General features: G+C 37.2%; 1 protein-coding gene across 3 annotated transcripts in view; it reads right to left on the reverse strand.

Moving 5' to 3' along the window:
• The window catches only part of SMPD3 (sphingomyelin phosphodiesterase 3), a 120,759-nt gene that overhangs the window by 35,282 nt on the left and 73,005 nt on the right, over positions 1-12,472 (reverse strand). For all 3 annotated transcript variants that reach the window (XM_068693475.1, XM_068693476.1, XM_068693477.1), the window contains one exon: positions 551-2,174. In XM_068693475.1, the coding sequence (XP_068549576.1) occupies positions 551-1,888 (1,338 nt within the window). In that variant the 5' untranslated portion in view covers positions 1,889-2,174. The remainder of the gene's footprint in view (positions 1-550; positions 2,175-12,472) is intronic.

A 12,472-nucleotide genomic window follows, 5' to 3' on the forward strand; every position in this document is an offset into this window, starting at 1 on the left:
TCCCATGCATTTTTGTTTGCTCTTCTTCATATCTCTCCATAGCGATTGTTTTGCAAATAAGAGAGAGGAATAGCCACACAGTTCATTGCAATCCTTTCAGTTTTATTTTACTGGCATTTAGACTTGATTGTCTTTCGATTCCTTTATAAACATGTAGCCTGAATAAGCTGGTGTCCAACTGTAATGGCCATAGTACTGTACTTGTGTTAAGAAGTTTAGAATGTATGCCTTTTATTAATGAGATTTCTGTAAAAAGAAACTAAAATTCCACGTAAACAACTTCACATTTCAGCACTTAAAATTATAGTTGTCTTACCTCCAAAAATTCCTTATTAATTCATGCACATCCAACACTTCAACACATTATCTAGGCCACAAAACCAATATATATTTATATACACACACACACACACAAATATATATAAAAAAGTTAGATCAGCTAATATAGACTCAAAAATTGCTTCTCTGAATTCTTAACAGAAATGACATAGTGAATAGCTTAATTTTATAACTTGTCAATATTTACAGGTTCAAAAAGAAAGGCTCTTACCTTGAGAAACAAGGCTCCCTTGGAAGCCAAGGAGTCTGTTCCTTTTCCATTAGGGTAACAGTGATAGGCAGCATCCATAACAGGATAGCGGCTGGCAAAAAGGAGACCACTGTTCACAAACTTAAAGCTACAGCAGGCATGGCAACTGTAGACCCCAACATCATAGACAATGTATTCAAAATAGTGATGAAGCTGCTCTTTCAATTTCTCTGCAGCTCTTTTGTCAAACACTTCCTGCAAACACAGAAAGTCCAAGTTGGCAGGGAAGAAAGCAGAGATCTCATGATCAAAGGTCTCATCCGTATGTTTCTTTTTCCGCACTGAAGTCTTCTTCATGACCGAAGCCTTGTAGAGGAGCTTGTTGTTAACAGTGCTTTGGTCCACTGTGCCATCTCCTACACGAACCTTAACTAATGACTCTCTTGAGGCCGAGTAGCTGTCTAAGCTCCCAGAATCTCCTTCCTTCTGTTTGTGGTTAGGTGTTTTTGAGATCTCTGCGTCACCTTCCAGCGAGTGCTCTGCGGGGCCACTAGCATTAGCCTGCCCATTGACGGTATCTGTTTCTATGTCTGACATGTGGCCGTTATCCTCTCCGTTTATGCGGACGATGCAGGTGTTTTCCTCTCCTTCATTTGGCTCTCCATTTCCACCCTTATCTTCTCTGCTGTCCTCACTGTTGTTCGAGCCAGAGTTGTCTCCTTTATACTCCATTGATGTTGTCCTTTTGATGCCAACATTAACAGTACGATTAGTGCTATCTCCACCCTGTGGGGAAACCAAGCTGCTAAAACTTGCTGCACTGATGGACGTGTTGGTAGGAGAATCTATATATATTTTGATCTGTGGTCTGCTTGCCCCATTTCGGATCCTCCGGCCAATCTCCTTAGCCCTAGCCTGTGTATTGAAAACATTATTAAATCTTGCCAGAGAATCTGGCAGCAGGCAAACATTGGCACTGCCAAAGCAGAAGCTTTTCCCATTCCCTGCAGCCTTCCATTCAGTGAGCAGCGTGGCTCCATTGGCATGGCTCTTGTCTTCTAGTCTGGAGTAGATGTATGGCCTCCTGGCTGACTGGAGCGGGGACCACAACAAGAAGCCTATCAGAGCAAAAGGAAGAGAGGCTACCAGCAGCGCCAAGTAGATGGGAGTGGTAATAATGATGCAAAGTGCATGAAAGTAGCACGGATCATCTGCTCTTTGACGTTTTTCATAGGTGGTTGGAACAAAAGAGGCCACAAGCCTATCTGCAAACCAATAACATGGGAAAATTAGGCCCCAGGAAAAGGAATGCAGGACTGACAGAAAGCTGTTGGGAAATGGGGAAGTGTATAAAACCATTGCAACTTAATTATGACAACACTTCAGGGCCTACTACATGATGTCACTGTGTCAAGCATCCATAATAACACTGGCAGGGGGTTGGGGAAAAAAGGTCCAATCAGGAGTTTGTTTCTTCCAGTAAGAGTCAATAAGAAAACTGTAAGAGCACCATTTCACTGTGTTGGAGTAAAAAGAAAAGAAGGCCACTGTTTTCATTTGGCTTTTTGGCATTTGTATTTGTCAAAGGATGTCATTGTTCACTGGAGGCTGCCATAACGAAACACTCCAGAGGCAAAGAGAAAATCTGTAAAAACAGAAGACACAAAACACATATAACAGTTACTAGAAGTTTAAAGCAGGTTTGCTCATGCTGATTTTGCCTTCATAATATTTCCCTGTTCTGTTTAATTTAATATTTTTGACAGTCTTTTACAGATCATGCATCTAGATCAACTCCAACTACAAGAGACTGGTATTTCGGCAAATTAATTCAGAACATCAGCCACTTAATGCACGTGACAAATGTTGTCATGGAAGACATTTCTACTACAAAGTTCAAGCCTTACATTCAGAAATACATGTTGGACACTTTAATATTCATTTATTTATATTAGCTGCTTTCAAATCTTCACAAACAGCGTGAAGCAGCTACCTCTAGGCATCTAATATTTTATCACTGAAGTTAAACTTGAATTGCCAAGGCTTTTAACAGAAGGAAAAAAAAAAGCAGTGCAATGAAAGTATAATGGCAAAGGCACCTTGTATTCAGAGCAAAACCCGTGCTTACTAAAAAATGGTTTGCTTTGCTGCACTTCAAAACAAAATGGGTTGACTTACATTAATTACAACACCCTTCTTATGGTTAAAAATGGCTTCAAATTTTTAATTTTCACTTTATTAAAAACAGTAAATCAAACTGCTTTGCTTTAATATTAAGGTATTTAGTACTCATAATTTAATTCAAGCTGTAGATCAATTTCATTGCAACAGCCCACAAAAAAATCTTAAGATTTTCTATAAAAGACTTCTTATATATTCTATGATTCTATATGGTGCATGCTTAAGCAAAACATGAAGTCATCGTAGTTAATATTATTATTTATACATTTCAATTTTCAGCTTTGAATAAAACAACACTAATAGAATATATAAAATAAGAAATTTCCTCTGAAGACAGAGCATATCTTTGAAACGTTGTCTTACCAGTTGTGAAATTCACATCTGAGGAATTTATCAAATGTCATCATTAAAAAAAGACACAAATTGGTAGAGATATGGTATGTACAGCTTACATATCTTTTTAAAGTCATTTAATCTTAACAATTTATAGTAAGTTCAGGTTTTATCACAGGTTTTGATAATAGGAAATGTAAATGATTTTTTAATAAACACTCCTGTAAATCAAACTTTATCAGCCTTGGCAATGGTATCACCAATGGATGTGATATCACTCTCTTCAAACTGAAATTTTGATACTACCCAATAAGAAGAACAAGAAATGGAAAGAATGGAAATAAGTAAAGCAAAGCAATCATGTCACTTATCAAGCACTCTGAAGAAGTAATAAAAGAAAGTGAGAAGGTTAGAAAGGGAGTTTTACAATTAATCTCTTCATCAGCAAAGCTATCTAACTGATGAAGGCAGAATTCCCATTTATAATATTTCAAGTTTAAACCTAGAATGTAAATAATATTGAGCAGTACTGAATAAAAAACATTCAACACGTAAGAGAGAGGATGTATGTTGGACCATGCTTCAAAACTCTAATTTTGATATCTCTGATAAAAATTACAGAAGAATATTTATTGGCATAAATTCAATTAAAATTTGTGATTCCTGGAAAGCCAAACTTAGGGAAATAGTACGTTGATGCATATTTTAAATATTCTGCAGGGCACACACAGACAGGTGGACATTTCTATTTCTATTTAACAGCAAGTAAAACAATATATGGAGCACAGAAGAGAGAAAGAGTTTTACAAAGCAACAGTGCCTCAATACCAAAATAAAAATGCAATTCTTCAATTTTCTATCACCATTTAGATTTTTGCTCCTACAAACCAAGCCCTTGCAACTGATTTACATTCCTCCTGGCAGCATGTTTTTAATTGTGGCACACATGCAATACCACACTGCCTACTCAGAGTATACTATAGAGGTCAGAAGTGATAAATAAGGTATTAAAATACATAGCTTAGCTAGCTCTCTTTTTACCACACACATTTTTGTTTATTAATGATAAGAAAATTCTTTCTTCAACCTAAATTCCTGATCAGCAGCACTGAGCGTAGTCATGGCACATCAGATCTGCAGACATACATTTTTAGTAGACAGCTTGGGTAAAAAGAGAATTTTATTAAAGAAGCAGATGAGATAGCTCATAACAAAAACTAATTGGAGACAGGAATCAATCCTAAAATATAATGAGAAAAATCAGGTTGTGTGGGAACAAGATTATGAAAGACTTTGAAAGTAAAACCAAGTAAGTAACTGGTACCCAAATACTAGTTCTTACAGAGAAGCAAAATAATAGCTCACAGCCAATTGCAACTGCTAGGAGTAGGGCAGTCAGCTATGTTTACTGCAATACATGGTCCTGTTTTTTTTTGTGTGTGTGTTTTTTGTTTGTTTTTTTTTTTTTTTTTTCCCCTGATGGTGCAATTTCCATGGAAATTTTTAATAGTTAGCTTAGCAAAACTTATACAATCTTACACATAATGTTTGAGTTTAAATAAATGAGTGACTAGTCAAGTGCCAAATAACAAACACTTGGCATTTACTACTTGCCAGAGGCATTTTGGGATGTTGATAATGGGGAGAAGCCTAGCAGATTAGTTTTCCTGAAGGATTTTTAGGACTCTTCAGTATGACTCTCTCGAAAGACACTCTGGCATCTACAAATCATAAATTAAAAGATAACTTTAACCCTGTCCAATTACATTATTACTGTTAGACAAGAAAAACTGTGAAGAAGTTATTCTCTTTTTCTTGATGCTTAAAATGCTTTATAAAATCCACATTGATTTACATAATCACAGATAGAAAGATTCTTCTTTACAGCAGTCCCAAGGATAAAGAGAACACTGTGGTTTAGGGTATGTGAAGTAAGGATGGACTGCCAACCTGGTACACGACATTTCAACTTTCAAGGCTAATGAACCATATTTATGGTAAAAAGTGACATTATACTCTGCAACCCCACTGCAATTTGACCTTTACTATTCTAAAATCACATGCCAGAAGGAAGTGCAGAAGTACAACAGATTCATAACAATTTGTCTAATTAGGTCTTCTACAGATAAATATTTTCTTAAGTGTATGATGACAGGGTGTTATAGCTCCTCGGGAGACATGATGCCAAGCGACAGTTTTGTAAATAGAGCAGTCAACACCTGCGCTACAGTGTGGTGAAGTAGAGATCAAGCCCAGATAACTCAGGCAGGTTCTATCACGGACTGCAGCATCAGTAAGTTACAAGATAAACAGCTGTCCAGCAACCCATAAAATGTTCAACTAAAATGGCTTCACAAAAGCAATTATCCACATTATGGGAACATAGTAGATCTAAGGGATTCGCGTTTCCTGCAGATAACACATACTATCATAAGTATTAGTTAAAAAGGAAGAAAAATGAATGTAATCAGAAATCCTTTTACCGGCTGAAATCATGCAGCAAGTACCATAAAGAAAACTGGTTAAGACTGAAGTCTGTTTCAAAAACATTTAGCAAGAATGTAATTTCTTGTAAACAGTAAGGACTGAATGATGGCTTAAGACAGCGTGGTGACTCCTACCCTTCCCGTGCCCTAAACAAGGATGGTACCTTTGAAAATCACGAAGATTGGCTGGATGGTTTTTTAACAGGTGCCAGCTACATTCACTGCTGGCCCAGTTGAAGTGGGGAGGCAACGGGGAGCTGAGTGCATGGATGCATTCCATCGATTTTCTTCTCTGAATTCTAGTAGTATTCTCACAGCTAACGGTACAGAACTATAAAAACTCTGGCACCACAGCAAATTTTAAAACATGATAGTTGGAGATAGTTGGAGAAAAGGAAGGAGGGAATCGTGATCTGGATGTCCTTTCATTTTTACATATTGCAGACAGACGACATTAGCACATCAGGGCCCTAATTAAAAAACACTCTGCTTGGAAGTAGAATAGTATTCTAATTTATTAATTTTATAGATGAAGGAAATCGCACAATTTGTCAAGGCTCTGTTACAGACTTACTGGCACACACAAACAGGAACTTAGTTTCCTACTCGTCTCTTAGCTGCAAAACCATATGTGTGCTAGTGCCCCGAAGCAACCCAAAAAGAGAAAGGAAGAGGCATAAGAGACATTTTTCATCTCTTGCAAGATCTTAAAGGCCGGTGGGAAGGCACCACGCAAGTCAGCTGCAATTTGGAAAACATGACGTCAGTAACATCTCTCCTAATGCAATGGTTTAGATGGAGCCCAGAGCTAAAGCGCCTAATTCCTTGTGATGATGGGTATTACTTGGTAATCCAATGCTTTATTCATAGGGGCTTGAGAGATTAAGGGAGAATTTAAGATACTGCAATGAAACAGATATTTTTATATGCTACAAAGAGGTAAACAGCAGTCTTGCTTCATTGTTTTTATTATTTTCTAAGTGTTTGAAGGCTAAAAAAAGACTTTATTTAATTTTTTTTATGATGCCAATATAGAACATTTCAACTTTAGTGATAAAGACAACAAGTGGAAAGGTTTCAAAGATTTTTACGATTATAATTATGCCCAGAAGTGCACTAGAGACATCATAGATCAAAAGATGTTCCTAGCTCCAACGTAGCTTACAAACTAGATGAAGGACAATACAAGTCATCAAATGACAGAGAACGAGAAGAAAAACAAAAGCTGCAATAATGAGGTTATGCGGACAGTCTAGAAATGGGCGGAAAGTTTTTAACTCCTTTTTCTTAGAAAATTAACACTTTCAAATTCAGATAATTCAAATTTCTTCAAATTTGCTATTAATATCTCAACTAGTTTTAAAATACACTTGAATCACTGCAAGAACATAGCTTTAAAAAAATAAATGGCTGAACTGTGTAACTGATTTGGAAAGTTGCTCTGTGGGTGCTGTTTTTATTCATGAAATGTTTACATAAATTCATTTAAACTTGTTTTTCTGGAATCATGACAATTGCTTGATCTTCAGTGAAAGCTGTACAAATACATTTCTAAAATTGGATTATAGAAAAACAGATTGTTTAGAATGTGTTAACTTTTTTTTTTTTTTTTTTTAGTTTTACTTCATTATTGTCAATTGGTTGTTATTTGAAGTAGAGAAATACAGCTTACAACAATGCTACTGCTACACCACACAAAACTGCAAAATTCAGTGTTTGACAGTGAGAATAGGCAAGGTAAGACCTGTGCCTGTTTGCTTTTCCACATCTCTTCAGTATCACAGCAAACACAGGTCATAGGGAAGTCAAAATCAGAACTCCCACACAGCTTTGAGGGAACAGACCAAAACAGAGAACTGAGTGATCTCCACTCAGGCTCTTGTTGTTCCTTATTAGACCCACCACAGCCTCATCTGTACTTTCCTCCATGGTCTTGTCTGCTTTTGCTCTCCCCAGACTTCATAAATACTCTCTCTTCATTTACATTCTCTTTCTAATTATTATGCATGCTTTTACGTGGGGTCTAGTTTAACGACTAACTTCCTTTTTGGAAAAAAAAATAAAGCAAAATACACCTGAATTGTCCATGCTTGATTGCATAACTGTAATTAGAGATGCAGCTATCTCAAGGTGCTAATGGCTCTAATGGAGATGCTTTCTTTTTCCCTTGTGGTCACTTCACAGCCTGATGTTTTAACTAAAATCCTGTTGATTTAACAGGATTTTAACAGAAGTCCTCACTCTGATGCAGTTCAAGATGTACATTACAAGGAATTTTAGCAGCACTTACTGGCTCACCTTAACTTCAACTTAAATCAATATAATGTTACAGCTTATGAAACTCTTAGTAAAAACTTAGTGAAAATGTGGATTTGCTTTGACATGAGAATCCGAACTTGGTCCATTGCTGATGCAGTATCCACTCAACCCAAGGATTTGTCAGGAGAAGGAGAAGGGAAGAAGGTATTTTAGCAGGCTTGCCATTGCAACATTGATATATAATAGTTTTTGCCTGAACTTTCTTCCTTCTTTCTAAAGAAGGTATTCAAACATTTCCTGGCTACTCTGCACCTTATCTCTTTTGTATCTAAAAGCTGCCATCAGGCAAAAAGCCACTACAAACAAGGCGTCTAGCTTAATTGAAATAACCTGTAAAAAATAAAGTATTAAGAAGTGTGATTTTAAATGTCTCATCGAATGCCAGCGGTGTCAGCAGTTAAGTATGTGTTTGCAAGAAAAAGAAATCAACGATCCCCAACAGTTCACAGAACCTACAGCCTCCAGCATACTTAGGAGCAGGGTACGATGCAAGATCTATTCCCCAAAAAAATAAAAAAAAATAAAAATAAAAAAGACCAAATACTGGGGCTGAGTTTTCAAATGGAGCTTTTGGAACATTTGCTGAAATTCAGTGAAAGACATAGGAGCTGTACATTTAAGCATCTAAGGAGCTGTTAATCACAGCCTTAGTGGTTTATGGGACCTGAAAAAGGCTTGGGAAGCCAATGGCCTTCTCAGAGCAAATCAGCTCTTGTGTAGCAGCCAACCTGAACCGGCAGCAACAGAAGTAGCTCTTGTCAACAGTTACCTGCATACAACCAGTGGGAGGAAATAATCCTGCTCACTTGACAGATTGACTGTGGCTGGCCTCCTGCTTAGAGACCTCAGCAGAGAAACCAAGCTTCTTACTGGCGTGGTGTCCTGTGTACCTCCTCAGCCCAAACAGGAGTTTCTCTACCGCTGAGCTGAAGATCTGCTTGTGATCAGACTGCAAAACTTGCTCTGTAGTGCGGCATGGAAATACATTCTTTCTCCAAAAGCAAATCATCTCAGTGTGGTAGTCCCAGATCACATTGCCAGGCCAAAAAGCATACCCACACACCTTCTGCTACCTAAATTAAATGGGATTAGGCTTTATACTTAAAATAGAAAATCAACTACATCAGTGTATGGGAACACATTACATACCTAAACAAATATAGCTGATTGAGAAACATTACATTTTTATCTCTTTTTTAACTCAAAATAGGTAGAAAATTGGAGCTGAACTGGATATTGTAGAAGACAACCAGCATTTACATTCCTGAGAGCAACCTGGATTCCCACTTACCCCAACAGATGTTACTTGCTTAAAACTTCCTTTTGGAGTCAAAAAATGCAGATAGGACGCATCATATCTTACAAACATGTAAGAAATGTTTGTTGTTTCTGTTTTTTTTTTTTTTTTTTTTTTTCCTTTATGTGGATAAACTGCAGTCCCACCAATGAAGAGACAATCAGGGTGTCTACACAAAGCTATACACCGACTTCACTAATGAATCCCAGCAGGCCTGACCCAAAGCCAGAAAACCTCAGCAATCCAATTCCGAATTCTAAGTTACACCTCCAGACCCCTGTGCATTCTGCTACTTGAAGGTGAGTGCGCCAATACCAGACTGAGCACAGGCTGACTCGTGAGGTGCTGTGTGGGAACTTTGTCATAGGGCACTCAGTTCTGCTTCTCTGCAAGCAGAGAGGTTCTTCTTAAAAGCTGGACTGCAGAAACTTTTGACAGTTATTTTGGTTTCAGCAAACACACCTTTTATGCAGCATTTTGAAAGGGCCAATGCCACCAACGGACCCAGTTGCCTAAGGCAGTAACTAGTGCCAGCTGCAACCAGCAAGGACATTACTTTGAAATGCAAATTTAAGTCATTCAAGTAACTCAGGACTTCACGCACACACAAAATCATAACCAGCAAAACCGCCTCTTTTCATATAGGAGACAATCACCTGTTTCCAAATTACCGATTCGTATTTATGGCCTTAGGAGCCAGTAAGAATTCGAATCCACAGCATATCCACTAACGGTTGAAAAGTAACAGTGAACACTTCCTACGGCTTGAAGTTTTCCGGAAAGCCTTGTTATCAGGCAAGAATTAGACAAATAAATTCATCTGACCACTGGTGATCTCACTCAGTACCTGGAAAGCTAAACACTCTCTATTTTGAGCCCTTATTTGGTGTACTTTGGTAGTGAGACAACTGCAGCATACAAATGCATGAATCTGTGACACTAAGCTCTGTTTATACAATAGAAATGGAATGGGCTCTATTTACAAAATCACCTTTTGGTGTGCTTTATCCTTGTATTTTATAGGAGTTGGCATAATTCAATAATGGCTAAATAAATCTGATCTTTGTAGATGGTTTGTTTAACAATTCTTAGTGAGATGAAACAATATTAGCTTTGGCTGCCCAAGAAAAAATTGGAGATAAAATTTTTCCTACTCATCTTTCACCATCTAAAACCTACAGAGGCCTAACTACAGCAGTGTCTAGTGTGCATAAATTGTCAGGGGGTATGTGCTGCCTTGAAAATGAAAAGCTGTTCTTTCTCAAGCAGCACTTTAAGCCTTCAGGCTTCTGGTTAGTTAAATATGGCTCATCAGATAGAATTATAAAGTAATCAATTTCCCCCTGAGTGGATATTTTTATACTGTCTAAGTTGTTCTTACCAGCTGGCAAAGAAAAGTTACTTTAGCCTACAGTAAGTCCAACACGAATCCATGCTAATAAATATCTGTTCTAAAAAAAAGCTCACCTAGAATTGTCAGAATAGTTTATAAAGAAAATTAAAATACAATACAACTAAATTAAAACACAGACATCCCTATGAAGAAAAATTTAAGTTTATTTGTTCATGTTCTACATATGGAAAATTGAAAAAACAGTATTTCTATGGTAAGCAAATTTTCACAAAAAGCCTGAGATTAGACTCCTTAACTAATGCTTGCTTTCCCGCTCTACTGACAAAGTTGTATTTCCTCAGGATTCACAGAGATCTAATTGTATGGTGGATGGTCATAAAAAGAATCAGCATTGGTCAAAACTCAACAAATACTAAATTGTCCTCCAAAAACCTGTTACTGTATCAGCCTTTCTGACAAAATGCAAGAATTACTGCACAAGAATTCCAACACAAGGGGTTTTTAAGCTTAAATAGTTTTGAGATACATAACAAAAAGTACCAACCTTTCTCAAGCAATTGAATATAAATGTTAAATACAAATCTATTAAAATTCTGCTTCCAAACAAAATTAATAAAAAAATAAAAATAAATAAAAACAGGACTCTATACCTGACTTTCTGAATATGGTCCAAAATGAAGCAAAAAATATTTTTACTTCTCTGTAAATCTACTTCTCTGTAATATAATGTTAAGACTGAGGTGCACCAATCCTCTCATACTTTTCATTTCATGTTATAGAGTAAGAAGTAAAGACTGTTAGCAATTCATGATTGTTTTTAAATATCCCATCCAATAAGTTTGTACTTTGTCTAAGAGAACACGTTCATTTCTTGTTGCCTTTACGTAAAGCACGAATAAATTTGGTTCAGATATTCCAAAGCTATTCATCTCTCAAGCACTTATGAATAAAATATTTAAATCCACAAGATCTATTTGGTGATTTGCGTTAAAGCCATTCCTAAGCAGTGAGAGGATTTTTCACAAGTTTATTGGAGGAAGCTTCACTCCCTGTTATAGCTACAAAACACATCACAGAATAGTAGCACAGAGCTGGTTCAATTGTTCCCTGCCTACAGCAGAGTAATACACCACTGTACGTCACACTGGGTAACTGGGGAAAGAACAGTAAGTTGTACCTAGGTAGGACACATGCCAAGAATCCACTTAGTGTCCACCTAGATAACTCTGCTTCTACACAATTGTAGAGACACTCCACAGCAATTTTTAAATGTTATTTGTCACCGCAATGTTATTTTTTGAAAATAAAATATTCTAGGCTCACAGGAAGGCAAAACAGAAGGATTCCAGTATGTTTCCCACTAATCCTAAAACTTATTTACTTTTTATTAATCATTGGGTTATACAGAAGATGCTTATGCCTCCTCTTTGCCTTCTGAGACATCTTAACAAACCAGGAAACACGCTCAGCACGTCCTGGACACCCTACTGGTACAACACAGGAAGCCGTGTTCAGTCATCAGCCTTTAAAGACTCCTAACGCTGACTGACAAGAAGTGGGCTCCTGGCACTCTCCACTGAATTGTCTAAAACTCTCCCATGTTTTCTGCTGGTAGAACACATCCCAGCTCATGCCAGGATGCTCCCAACCTTGCAGGATCCACGTTTCTGAGATTCCTACTTGCATGCTTCGGCATGCTTGTGTGTACTGGTTGGTGAGGATCTGGTAGAAGAAAATGGAAGTAACACTTAAGGGGGTGTGGATCTTATTTTGGAGCAAAAATATTTTAAGAATTAAGGGAAATCTAATTTTTGGAGCATAGGCAAAATGATGCTTAATCCATACCACACCCTAAAACATCAAAACTGTGCTGTTGTTAAACAGGTCTGTGTTTATACGTTTAGAATAGAAATGAGAATCTGTACTACATATGAAATGTCATATCACTTCTACCTCTAACTGGAGATTAGCAT

The sequence above is a fragment of the Anas acuta genome, chromosome 10 (genome assembly GCF_963932015.1).
Source record: "Anas acuta chromosome 10, bAnaAcu1.1, whole genome shotgun sequence".
NCBI lineage: Eukaryota > Metazoa > Chordata > Aves > Anseriformes > Anatidae > Anas > Anas acuta.